We start from the raw sequence: 14,674 nt of genomic DNA, 5'->3' as shown, positions 1-14,674 counted from the left end.
CACTATCGGTGCAGCCACGATGGTAGCTAACAACCCAACGCCTGCCGCCCCTAGTCCCATGCTGGTTGCCATAAGGGTAGTGTCAGCCCCGTCCACGATATTGAAAGCTCTATTATACTTTTTACATAGTGCTTTCCGCGTGTCACGGTCTTGTTCTAGTTGACGTTTCACATCACATAACTGCCTCAAGCGGAACCCATCTACGGTTTCCAGCGTCTTCGCTACTTCCTCTACGACTGGGTACAGACCCATCCTATAATGTATATTTTGAAAGATATTTTAATTGGGTTTCAGTTAAAACTCTATCAATGAATTTGAAGTCTACAAGTTCTAGACTATTAGTCAGGGTAATAGGTGAGAGGCTAATAGAATTTCCTGTTGTAATAGAAACCCCAAGGAGGCTTATTAAGTGGTTTATAGGACCCGTGGTATCCTGTTGTATAACAATACGACAATATTCGCCTTTGTGTATGCTAAACCAGTGTATATACACCCCAGGTAAAATTTGGTGTACTATTGGGGGGTCTCCATTGTCTGAATACTCAAAGAAGACTTCTATGATGAGTGTGAAAGGGGGGAATATTATTTCAGGATTACTAAATGTTAATTTATTTTCGAATGAAGACGCTAACCCATTTTTGTAAGTTTTTATTAATCCCCTCTCCGGAATGAAATCCCCGGGCCAGATACCGTTGTTCCTAATCTTAGAGATACGCCCCAATTCGGTTAATGTGATATAAGGTGAGGCGAGTGTTAAGTTGATCAGCCATTTGGGCTCTTTAAAATCTGATAACGACACCCGTTTGTACACGTTGTCTTTGAATTGCAGGATGTATAATTCATCTTCCTCACCAGGCTGATCGAATCCCTCCGTATCTCCTAGGTCGTTAAGCGTAGTGTTGGGACGATGACTGGTCATTATTATACTATTACGATATAATTTCCAACTGGTTTTCTGATAATAATTCAGGGGTGAACTTCATACCCATGAAGTGTATGTTGTCAGGCAGGAAGATATTGATTAGTGATATCTTGTTTTCCACGATCACGTTGACCCCCTGCAGACTGGTGTTGGAGCCGACACCCACCCGCACGTAAACGTTGCAAACTTGATACTGGTGTCGTTTCACCCACCCGAGTTTGATCCCCTTCACGATCTCGACATCATTCCCCGATGGTTCCCCTAGGTAGACTTTAATGATCAGTGTTGAGTTTGCCGGTAGACTCTCTAGTATAGTGACCACACCTTCGAATTCAGACACCAACTGCAATTTCACGTTTTGTATGGCTGGTTTACTCGATAGCATGTGGGCTGCTATAGTGTTGACTGGGCTGACGACTACGCTACGTCTCTGAGTTGGGACGTAAGCCACGAGCAGGATTCCATTGTTCACGACTTTGTTTAGGTGGTTGTCTTTGTTATCCGTGAACACGTAAGGGGAGATGAGTCTAATATTGAGAAACCAGTCGTTATCGGGTAACAACACCCACTTGTCATCTTCGGTGAAGACGAGCATATATGGCTTGTTTCGGGCGACGGTAGTGCTCTCAACATCGTCTAAGTCGAACAGTTTACCCCCGAACGATGGGTATATTATCCAGTTATTATCACCGGTGTTGACAAGGGCGTACTTAGTGTTGACTGTTGCTCTTGTGGTATCTACTATATCACTTAGGGTTCCACCGGAGGGGATTTCAACGCGTTTGTAAATGTTGTTTTTCAGTTGCAAGGCGTACGATTTACCATCTACTCCGGGAGCGTCGAAACCGCGCGTGTCTCCAAGGTCGGAGATCCCGATATTGACGCATTTTTTCACTCCGGGTCCTTGTGCGCTGGTCATTTTATATGAAGCGTTAAGCTGAGGTATCCTATATTTACAGGATTATGATTTATATCTAACACCGATATTGTCAGCTCAGGTATGTTGCCCTGGGTTAATCTCTTATACTGCCGTGGTGAAAACGACTCGGTTCTACCGTCGTTGTATTTCTCAGTTTTCACCGGCACTGCTCTCAGTATAGTGGAAGGGTGACCTCCTTGAATGTTGTACGTTGTACTCACCTGACCGAGATGAATGTACAGCTCTCGGTACGGTACTAGGTCGGGTACCTTCGTGCCTGTGACGGTTGTTGTTGGTTTTATCTCGTCAGGAGACATACCGAGTATCCTCGCTAATGGTCGGCCGAGTCTTAAGGAGGTTCTTCCGTTGTTGATTAACACCACTGTACCGTTTGAGTCGTTCATCTTGAGTTCGGCTCCCAGGGGTTTGAAGACCTCGTCGTTTAGAGAGCACACGCTGTAGTAGCCGTCAGTTATCTGGCTGCGAGTTCCACTGACGAACAGCTTATTGTTGCTGACGTTGATGTTAGTCCATTGCGGTAGGTAGGTGATATCGCAGAGTGCGACTTCGAGTTGACCTGACGTGTTATCGATCGCGTGCGTCAGCTGAACGGCCTCACCGCTCGTTATTCCTGGAAGTGTTATGTACATGTTAGAGTATATATGCTCATTATATAATAGTTTTAAAATGTATTCCCCTGGTGTGTTTTACCCTAAACTGGACGTAGATTTCTCCCCCATGAAGATCGTGGTTGCTACTGGGTTGTATTTCAATGCCCAGCTTTTAGATGTGTTCGATAAGTATAAGCTTTCGGTGACTAACATCAAGGCAGTCCACGCTTGGTTCAACAACCCTATGCAGTTCTGGCAGAATCAATTAAACTTTGCCGTGTGGTGCGCTACAACGGGGTGTGGTGTGACATTAACCGACACTCGGCGTGGACCGCTGAGTCAGTCTGTGTTCAAGTTCCACGTGTACTACCAAGTCAGACGTATCCTTAAAGAGATCAGCGCCCCCCTCCCACAGGACAAAGCGTGGGACGCAACAAACAACCCGTACGATAGACGGGTCTACGAACGTATTTGCAATGAATTCGAAATAAATCCGAAGACGGATTGGCGTTTGCCGGGGCCGAACCACGGGTTGGGTATTCCTTACAGCGATGGGCTCTCAGTAAAAGCATTTAAGAAAGATTTACTAACAAACTTTATGAAACGAAAAATGTTTAGTCCTGAGAATTTTTTCCGTGAATTAGATGAAATTGTTCCTAAACCTACCAAATATGGGCCAAAACCAGTGAAAGATGCCAGTGATGATTTACTGAAACGAGGTATACTTAGGCAGGACTTTGCTTTGTCGAGTAATGAATGGAGGGATGATCGTATGGACTTTGAAGGTGGTGTTGCTTTCACAATCCAGAAAGTGGAGCAGTCAACCGCAGACGGGTGGAAAATGTTCATGCTGGACACGTCGAAAGGATTCACTCGTGCCGGGGTAGTCAGGTTGAACGACTCGATTCGAACGTACGTGTGGGCGCTGTTGGGTGCTCAGTCGATGACGCGTTCCAACATCATCGGTAAGGGAACTGCTTTCGACGCTCAGAAACAGTTCGTTGCCAACGTTGAGGATGCTATCAATTCTCCAGTTGATCTCCCGCGGGCCATCAACCGTTACCAAAACGTGTTAGAATACGCCAGATCGAAAGTCAATTACGTGTTTGGTGTGGGGCTGTACATGGCTCCGAGTGATATGCAACTGAGAGTAAAAAAAGTGGTGGGTTATAACAACAAAATAGTCATAGCCACGAAGGACCAAAAGTTGGGTATCAACCCCGATATTAACACCCCCTATATCCCACACATCCCACCACGTGAAACGGGTATAGTTGCGCCGCCCCCGGAGCCTAAAGTTAAACCAACACCACAGGAGGTGGCCCCTCATATTCAGGCCTCCTATCAGCAGCATATCGATAATAAAACGGCCCTGGCGGTTGGTGGGGTAGCTTTGGGACTTATTTGGTTAAAAATTTCTTAGCCGCTACGTACACCAGACCAGTCACGGCGACGATGGCTGCCCACAGGTTTTGACTGAACCACGTGGCAGTTTTAGCCAGAGCGCTCAACAACCACGAGACGATGCTACCCAGGATGCCGGGAAGGGCTTCGGCGGCTTTACCAGCCAGTTTAGCTAGGCGTTCCCCGAGTTTTTTTATCCAGTCTTTAACACCCCCACCGCCACTTGGAGTTCCGCCGCCGCCAGGTGTGGGGGGTGTGGGGGTTCCTCCCACCAGTGACACCACCAGGGTTGATATAATGAAACCCAATGCAGTCAGAATGCTGGCGATGGTGATCCCTTGCTCCCGGAACAATATCCGAATCCTGTTGGCTAAAGTTGTATCCTCATTCAGTATTTCTATCGATTGTTTCCCGAATACGACTGATCTGGGATCGAAGCTGTTCACGATTCGAGGAAGCGGATTCCAATCGTGTACGTCTCTCGTCTTCTAAATCGCGTAGTCGTTCATTGATACGACGCTTCATATCATCGTTTTCAGTTTCGTTGAGTTTGGTTTTTTCCCTAGCGATGTGCTCGTCGATTTCGTTCAGTTTCCCCATGTTGTTCACGAGTTCTCCACGCACGCGTTTCACGGCTTCGTCTAAGCCGTGCAGTTCCCTTACCGGAAAGTCAAACCCCGGTAACGGTTTGTCCCAGTAGGTGCTCAACAGTTTTTCTATGCTGTCCGAGGCTTCTGTAGCACGCTGTGGTGTCATTTCATCTCTAGTGGTGAGGTGGGATCTGGTAGCTTGCAGATCTTCTTTAACGGCCTTAGGTATTGCACCACCGTAATCATTCATGTTTAGATTTTTACGGATAAATTCGACACCATGGCGGCTGGCTAGAGTTGACAAGGCCAGTGGTTTTTTATTGCTCTTGTTAAAGGGCAACACCCTTTGGCGTAGAACACCCTTTGTATCAATAAAAAAATTCTTATGGTATCGACCCTGTGGTTCAACGTAGTTTTTATCTCTTCTTAAACTTTCGTAATAATCATTTACCGTTGTTTCCAAGAGTTCTTGGTTCAATGGTGAACTAGTAAATGAGGTCTCCTGCTCATCATCGAATGCTTGGGCACTAGCGCCCGGCATCTCCGTCATATCTATGTCTTCATCCATTAGTATTAAAAATATATTTCATTTATATAACAATGTACGGTAGAAAATTAGATCCTTTCAGAAGATTGAGAGAGCCATTAGGCGCCAGAGCCGTGCGCCAGTCGGTGACCATCACCAACAATCCCAGCAAGATAGACCAGAATCAAACTCTGCTGGTTAGATTTCCAAACCTTGGTGAGAATGACCTCATTGTACCAGGCACTGTTCGACTGGCGTTCAATATCACGTTGACCTCCGACAACGACAAACGCGAGCTAGTGCGGAACGTGGGTCGAGCTATCATCAAGAAAACGACCGTCAAGATCAGCGGTAACGAGGTGCTGAGCATCGACGACAGCGACGTGTTTCACTGCTACAGGGATCTCTGGAAAAGCGAGGGAGAACGAGTCAATGATGTGTACCAGGGTATCAGCAAATCAACCCGGGCGCGCATAGGGTATGTCTTCACGCAAGACCAGCAAGACAAGCTATCGGACGGTGAAAAGGCCATCGCTCGAGCATACGGAAATCGATTCTGCGTGCCGCTCGACTTCGAGTTGCTCACGGGACACGCGCCGTTTTACCAGGCCGCGCTGGGTGATAGGCTCGAATACGAGCTCACGTTTAACGATTATAGCAAAGTAGTGCGTACGCCGAACGGTGATGAGGCCAGTTATGCCATAGACAACATCTCTCTGGAGTTCGACATGGTCACTAGCCCGGAGCTGGCCAGGCAGGTTCGAAGCCAGTACTCTGGGAAGATGGCTATCCTGTACGATCGCGTACTGAGGCATAGATCAGTCGTGCGAGATAAGAGCGACACTGTGTGGAATATCAACCTGAACGTGCCGGCGCGATCGATGAAAGGTATCCTGGTCGTCCCCGTGGAGTATTACGATCCATTCCGGAGGGACAGCGAGAAGTTTTTCAACCCCGAGATTGAAAAGGTGGAAGTGACCATCGAGGGCGTGCCCAACCAGCTGTTCAGTCATGGTATGAGACCACACCAGCAGTGGGATGAGATAATAAAGCTACCAGTGGGGGATTATATAACAAAGGACCTGGACCTCGGCTCCGTGCAGATCGGTGAATACCTGACCACCAAGTACGCCCTATGGTTGGACATGCGATCCACGGATGATGATAAACTGCACGGTAGCGGACGCCGTATAGATAACGGTAGCGAAGGGATAACCATCCAGATTACTAAGAAGGCTCAACCCGCTGGTAAGTTGAAATTATATCTGTACGTTATTATGGACGCGCAACTTAATATAGACAATGGGAGATTCGTGCAAGCCATCTACTAGTGGGGGAGACCCCCACACCCCCCAGGGGTACCCACAACTACCCACTGACCCACACTGCGCCATAGTGTGCGGGCAGACTGGCTGTGGGAAGACCGTTTTCGTGTTGGATATGTTGGAGGGTTACTACAAGGATGTGTTCGATAACATCGTTATCATGTGCCCTACTCTAAACATGAATAAAACGTACGCGCGACCTTGGGTGATGACGGACCCGGACGTACACAAAATCGACCCTGGAACACGCCTGCAGGACTGGTTGAAAGCTCTTCACGAGAAATTTAAAGGAGAACCGACGCTGTTCATACTGGACGACTGCAGCGCTAATCGCGAGATAACAAAAAAGAGAGACATGCTATCGTACCTGGCCTTCTCCGGCCGGCATGCAAATCACAGCGTCTGGGTGCTAACGCAGAAGTTCAACTCGGTGTTGAAAGACCTCAGGGAGCAGACGCGATGGGTGGCCTTATTTCACTGCAAGGACAGGGATTCGTTCGAGGAGTGTTTGAGAGAGAATGATGTGATGAGCAAATTAGAACGGGAACGGGTGAAGAAACAGCTCGCTGAAACTAAACACGCTAAGCTCGTGCTAAAGACCGACCAACCAGTAGCATATAGAGTATACTAAAGCTAAGCAAAGCTAAGCAAAGCTAAGCAAAGCTAAGCAAAGCTAAGCAAAGCTAAGCAAAGCTAAGCATATAGCTATGATATTTGAAGTATTTGTCGTGTGCAACTTAACCTTCATTTCTCTGTGTTTTGTCTGCATCGGGTATTATATAGTTAAAACTAAATCTTACTTGTTATATTATAAGATGGAGTGTGAGGAATTGCTCGAACAGTTGGGGGTATCCCCCACGCCGCCGGCAGGCCCCACTGATGATAAGCGAGAGAAACTGGTGGCGTTGGCTGTTGGCGGTAAAGCCAAACATTACTTTGGAGACTACACCCCGGATAAAATTCACAAAATGTCAGTCGAAGAAATCGATAAGCTGTACGCTAGATACGAGTCCCGGCTTGGAGCAGAAATGACAAAGACAATAGGATCGGCTATGACCCAGATATACACCGGTATTGTGTCACACTTCCTTCCCATTCCACCAGAGCGCCGACTTTACCTGTGGGAAGACCTCGAGAAAGACCCTTTTATCGAACACGCCGTGAGCTCTATCAGCTGCGGGCTGTACCACAAATATGGTATGTTGTTGGCTCCAGTGACGGCGGCGATTATCACGGCAAAACATTGTCAATTTGAGAGAAAGAATAATAATAATAGTATAGATGGATGCTGCACAGGAAACCCCAGTGGAGGTACCCCCAACAGTGATGGAGGAGACCCCACCCCCAACAGTGAGTCCCGAGGTGACGGTGGAGACCACTTCAACAGTAACCAGGCAGAAGAATCCTAAGAGAGTAGCTGCCGGTAAAAAACGGTGGTGTAACCAACATAAAGTGGCCAACCCCCGACTGTTGTTGGCTGTAGGTGTAACTGCTGCCGTGGTTATAACATGGTTATATACACGTGAGGGAACTGAGGGAAACCCTGGGGGTGTGGGGGTACCCCCCACGCCGCCGGCAGGCCCCACTGTCGACCCGCATATCATGTTATAATTTTAATATTTTATATCATATACATAATGTCTGAGGAGAAAACGTTCGTCAACGACGCATACCACGCCACAGTGGTCGCCAGTCTAGCCGTAGGGTACGCTCGGTTGACTAAAATGGTGCTTAAACAACCAACTATCAAGCTAGATTTCAACCTGCAGGATATGGGTATGCTTATAATGAACCTTGGTATGGCGATGGCCACAAAAGACATCCTAGTAAAACAAGGAATAATACCTGAAAATATAATGAAATAAATATAGGGATGGCCACGATAGCTGTGATGGCCGGTGGGGCGTTAGTGAATGCCCTGGCATTTTCCGGGAGTAATTTCCTCTTCTCGAAACTACGAGATGGCCACGCAATACAAGAAGAAAGGAAGCGGCACGATCTCGCTACTGAGAAATTACAAAGAGCACAGGCCGAGTACGCTAAAAAACGCCTCCAGAGGATCGATTTTATTAACGAACAACTCCAGCGTGAAAACCATTCCGTTCAAACATTCAACGATGTCGATGAAGCAATGAAAGAATACTACCTACTAACTGGTAAACAATTGGAACCGCTCAATAAACCCACACTCGCTCAGTACTACACACCATCCAAGGGGCAAATGAATCGTGAACTGGTCTTCATAGTGTTGGGTATAGCAGCTACTGCGTTGGTTGCTAAGCAATTAAATTAAAATACCTATATAAGTAAACATGAGACCCGCTCCATACCGATGCGAATACATACTTATGGGGAAGACCGAGGCCTGTGGTAGGAAATGCAGGAATCAGGGGTTCTGTTGTTTCCATATGGGAAGTCCTAACTACACGTGTTCTGTGTGTGGTATCGGGGTTAAAGGACACTACTGTCTATGTAAAGCTCACGGAGCGAACGTAGTCAGACATCAACTCATCTACGAGAATAAAAAAGGCTACATAAAAGAACGTAGGCGACTGCTCAAGATAGACTCCAGTGCGTGAAAGGGTTACCTCCCTTTACTGTGAAGCAATTAGACATTGGTTCTCTTAGGTGTAAACACGATGTCTACTGTACGCGAGCTGAAGAGGGTCGCAAAACAGAGAGGTGTGATCGGGTATTCTCGAATGCGGAAGTCAGCATTGTTGAGATTACTAGGTTTAGAAGCCCCTCCTACGGTAACACAATTAAAAGCTCAAGCAAAACAGCTTGGATACACGGGTTATTCAAACCTGGGGAGAGCCGGGTTAACCGCATTGTTATCACATGCCCCCGTAGCACGTCCCACTGTAAAACAACTGAAAGCCGAGGCACACGATTTGGGTTTAGGCGGGTATTCCCGTATGAGAAAACCACAGCTTGTAGAATTATTACGACAGAATAGAGCTATTGACCTACAGTTCGTGCGCACTGAGCGCGCTGTAGGTAACTATTTGAGAGGTTGGCGCATGCATGTTGATAGAAACATAGACATTACAGATATCAAGCCTCTGATAGCTGATAAGGTCAACCAGGAACTAAATAACCTAGGAAGTATCAAGTTTCAGATCACAGTGAAAATGTCGCTCGATAAGCAGGTTGGGGGCCCCACAGGGGCCACTGAGTATGTTCAGCCTTACTTCCGAGGTCAACAAGAGGTCGCCACACATACAGAGACCATTGACGCATCAATCGATACCAGTTTTCAGCAGATACGAGAATACCTAGAACGCTACACACACTTGGGGTCCGGGTGGGCTGTAGATAAAATCGATAATGTCTATCTAGACATAGCTAACTACGTGCCGTTCAGAGGCGGGTCATACCTAGCCTTGCCTCCCTACTATAGGAACAAACATGCCATAGTAAACGTTAAGAATAGAGGAAACGATTGCCTGAGGTTAGCTATCAGGTCAGCCTTATTTCCAGCTGGCGCTAATTCAGATAGGCTTTCTAGCTATTCCCAAGATGATGGGCTCAATTGGGATGGTATAGATGAACCCACCCCCATATCCCAGATCACTAAAGTAGAAAAACAGAATAATCTGGCTATAAATGTTTTTGGGCACGAAGGTAACACAACAATAGTACACAGGGTCAGCCCGGTAAAGGATCGCCAAGTTATCAATATATTCATGATCCAGCGGGGTGACAAGTATCACTACACATGGATAAAACACTTTAGCAGGCTGTTGTATGACCAATCAGCATACAAAGGAAAGACCCACTTCTGTGAACGATGTCTACATGGCTTCACCCGAGCTGATTTATTAGAATCCCACCGGGATGATTGTCAAGGTGTGGGGCAGACGGCTATACGAGTCGACATGCCTAAGGAAGGTGATAATATCCTAAAATTCTGTAACCACAAGAACCAAATGTCTGTGCCTTATATCATATACGCCGACTTCGAAGCCTTAGTGGCTGCCGCCGGCGAGGCTCCCAGTGGTAGCTTCACCCACAAGACACAAGAGCATAAAGCCTGTTCGTTTGGATACATTGTCGTCCGTTGTGACGGGGAAACGAAAGCTCCGGTAGTATATAGGGGGCCTGACGCGGCTGAAAGGTTTCTAAAGTGTTTGCAGGAGGAAGAAAAAATTATTAGGAATGCATTGTATAAAATCGCTCCCATGCGTCTGACCCGAGTCGACAGGCTAGCCCACGCTAGTAGCACTAAGTGTCACGTGTGTGAATCACCACTTAACGGTGATTCGGTGAGAGATCACTGTGACATAACTGGTAAGTATAGAGGCGCCGCTCACAACGCGTGCAACCTCAAGCTTAAAATCAACCCTAAGACAATAAACATCCCCGTTGTCTTTCACAACTTGAGAGGGTACGACTCACACTTGATCATGCAGGCCATCGCGAAAATCGATGGTAATATAACGTGCATCCCCAACAACATGGAGAGATACATCTCCTTCAGCTTAAACGGACTTAGGTTCATTGACTCGTTTCAGTTCCTCCTGTCGTCACTCGACAGTCTGGTCAAGGCCAGCAATACCTTCCCTATCACCAATCGATACACAGACGCCGAGACTAGACCCCTGCTTATGAGGAAGGGTGTGTACCCCTATGAGTACATGGATAGTTGGGCCAAGTTCACCGAGACCAGACTACCCCCTATTGACTGCTTTTATAGCAAGCTGAATGAGGCGTCCGTCTCACGAGATGATTACTCGCACGCGACTAACGTATGGAATAAACTGGGTTGTAAGAACCTGGGTGATTATCACGACCTGTACTTGAGGACAGATGTACTGCTGTTAGCCGACGTGTTTGAGACGTTTAGGCGGACATGTTTCAAGCAGTATAAACTCGACCCCGCATGGTATTACACCAGCCCAGGTCTGTCGTGGGACGCCTTGCTTAAAAAGACCGGAGTTAATTTAGAATTGCTCACAGATTACGACATGCACCTATTCATTGAGAAAGGCTTGCGAGGTGGGATTTCCATGGCATCCAAACGATACGCGAAAGCAAATAATCAATACGTGAAAGGTTACGATCCTAACAAACCAACCAATCACATTCTCTACCTCGACGCAAACAACCTGTACGGCTGGGCCATGAGCCAGTATCTACCTACAGGGGGATTCGAATGGGTACCCCACGTTGATGTTATGGGGGTTGCACCAAATTCGAACAAAGGGTATATCCTCGAGGTTGACTTAGAGTATACCAAGGAATTACACACATCACACAACAGCTACCCCCTGGCCCCCGAACGTATGAGGGTTAACCCAGACTGGATGTCTGAGTACCAACATAACTTGTCAGGTGGTCGTGTGACAGACGTTGAAAAACTCGTGCCTAACTTAATGAATAAGACCAAGTACATCGTTCACTATCGCAACCTACAGCTGTACCTGTCGTTGGGTATGAGGCTGACCAAAATACATAGGGTGCTCATGTTCGACCAGAGCCCATGGATGGAGCCCTACATCAGAATGAACACAGACCTACGAAAAAAAGCCACCAGTGATTTTGAGAAAAATCTCTACAAGCTCATGAACAACTCGGTGTTTGGTAAGACTATGGAGAACCTGAGGAAACGCGTGACCGTGAAGCTGGTTCGATCGAGTGAGGAAGACAAGCTCAGGAGATTGATAGCCAGTCCGGCATTCAACCGTAGTAAGATATTCACAGACAACCTGGTTGCCCTACACATGAAGAAAAGCCACATAAAATTCAACCGGCCTGTTTACGTGGGGATGAGCATCCTCGATTTATCCAAACACCTGATGTACGACTTTTACTACAACGAGCTCAAGAAACAGTACGGCGACAGGTGTGAAGTGCTGTACACTGACACGGATTCCCTGCTGATGGAGATTCGAACCGAGGACGTGTACGAGGACATGAAAAAACACCTCGATTTATACGACACCAGCGACTACCCTAAGACCCATGCCCTACACAGTACGGTAAATAAAAAGGTCCTAGGTAAAATGAAGGACGAGTGTGCTGGCACGCCCATAGCCGAGTACATAGGTTTGAGACCTAAGATGTACTCCATACTGAAAGCCGACAATAGTGAGATCCGGAAGGCTAAGGGGGTTAAGAAGTATGTGGTGAAACAACACATCAAACACGCCAGATTCAAGGAAGCCCTGTTCAAGACCCGTACCTTTATACATAAAATGAACACACTTAGAAGTGATGGACATAAGATATACGGACTGACTATAAACAAGACGTCCCTGTCGCCTATGGACACGAAACGTTGGATAGCTATTGATGGGATAAACACATACGCGTATGGACATGAAAAAATTTGAGGCTATTTACTACAGCCCGCGTGGGTACTGGAAAGGAGCTAGCGCAGTAGATAAGCTAGCTAAAATAGCGCGAGTACCCCCGGAGGAAGCCAAAGCGTGGCTTGAAAAACAAGCCCTGTGGCAGATCTATTTGCCGGCACCACGCTACGTGCCTAGAAGGAGGTTCGGTATTAACATACCTAATAGCGTTCACCAGGCAGACCTACTGTTCCTACCCCACGACAAGAGGTACAAGTATGCCTTAACCGTAGTGGACGTAGCCAGTCGTTACAAGGAAGCCGAACCCTTGACCACGAAAGATTCGGCTCAGGTAGCCAGAGGATTCGAACGCATATACAAACGCAGCCCGCTGACGTGGCCAACAGAGCTGCAAGTTGACCCCGGACGGGAGTTCATGGGTGCCGTGTCACAACTGCTAGCCAAACACGATACAAAGGTCAGGCGTGGCACGGCCGGAGCCCATCGCAGCCAAGCCATAGTTGAGAGATTTAATAGGACTTTGGCTGAGCGCTTGTTTGGCCATCAGTATGCTAGGGAGATGGCCACCCCTGGAAAACGATCGACTGAATGGGTCACGAGGTTACCCAAGGTGGTGTCGGCAATCAACCATGAAGTCACCCGTCTCACCGGTAAGAAACCGGCAGACGCTATCAAACTAAAATCAATAGTTGCAGAGTCGGCCGCTCCATTGCGTGGGAAGGAGAAACAGATACCAGATAGAGCCCTAGTGAGGTATCTATACCAGCCGGGGGAACACGAGGGCGATAGCCGTAAGCGAGCCACCGATCCTATATGGTCAGTCAAAACTTACAACATAGATAAAGTGGATATGAAAACCGACGAACCTAACTTGTACTACTTGAGGGGTGGGCCGGGTAGGGGGTTTGTAAGAGAAGAATTATTAATCGTACCGTACGGCACAGTGTTACCTCCAACCAATACACGGTAAACTGTTTCATAGACACCCAACCTTTTTGTAGTAGGGGTAATAGTAGCAAGATCTAAGGTCCCAACCAAAGCCTTATTTAGTAAATAAGGCTTTGTAGAGACATTTCTTGAAAGTGAGCCAAAACCCCTATTCCCTATACTACTCGGGATGCACTGATTGCTGAGGGTTCATGTTGTTATCATATCTTGTAGGTTTTTGGAACAGGCTGGAACACATGGGTTGCTGGGTGATCATGTTTGCATGTGTTGTAGGTTTGGGAACAGGCTGGGACACACGGGTTGCTGGGCGTTCAGACACCAGAGTCAGCAGGAGGTATTGGTGGCGATGTGCTGTCAACAGCCATTACATGGGAAGAACAGTGAGTTTGTCCATAGAGCTATAAATGGTTTCCCTTTATTGCATGTTTTATTTGTGAAACTAAGTGCTGAGCATGTGTTTTCACTGCTTTCAAATGGACCTAAATATTTTCAATGAATATTTATGCCCCAGCCATATATGCTGAGGTCATGTAGGGCTCGCCTCCGTGTCCGTCTGCCCATCTGTATGAAACCGGGAAAGTACTCTATCGACTTCTCCACAAAAAACGCTCTGTGGAATTCAAAGACGTTGTAGACTTGTAGACTCTAATGGTGTGCATCTCATATTTTGTTTTTGTATTTTATTGGGTTTTTTTGTAAGAGACATATTGTAGTAGCGTTAGGATGCAGACAAAACGACAAAGCCACTGGGGTGTGAGGAGGTGGATATTTTATTACATAAATGTAATAAAGACGATTTAGCCTGAAATGTGGTAAAACAAATCTCATTACTATATACTTACTACATATTCACAAATACTAAATGCAAACACACACATGCGCATATATTGCTAAACATATATGCATTACCATGGCAACTTCTGATATTCATATGATTAGCACCATCATAATACATTAATTACATTACACGAGTCTGATAATGTAAACATTACGCTTATTGTAGACATTAGAATATACTAAAAAGAATGTACTTTGAACAATGAAAACATACCAGGTTGGTGCCACCTGTGCTATTGCCAACTTGACACACCTAAGTCATCCTGCCCACATTA

At 46.7% G+C, this 14,674-nt stretch overlaps 1 protein-coding gene across 1 annotated transcript in view; it reads left to right on the top strand.

The window, feature by feature from the left end:
• The window catches only part of LOC137299135 (long-chain specific acyl-CoA dehydrogenase, mitochondrial-like), a 50,955-nt gene that overhangs the window by 7,086 nt on the left and 29,195 nt on the right, over nt 1-14,674 (top strand). Inside the window, exon 4 of the mRNA XM_067831668.1 lies at nt 13,836-13,942. Coding sequence (XP_067687769.1) covers nt 13,836-13,942 — 107 coding nt within the window. The remainder of the gene's footprint in view (nt 1-13,835; nt 13,943-14,674) is intronic.

Source organism: Haliotis asinina, chromosome 10, assembly GCF_037392515.1.
Source record: "Haliotis asinina isolate JCU_RB_2024 chromosome 10, JCU_Hal_asi_v2, whole genome shotgun sequence".
In the NCBI taxonomy this organism is placed as follows: domain Eukaryota; kingdom Metazoa; phylum Mollusca; class Gastropoda; order Lepetellida; family Haliotidae; genus Haliotis; species Haliotis asinina.
This window is presented reverse-complemented; position numbering and strand designations above follow the sequence as displayed.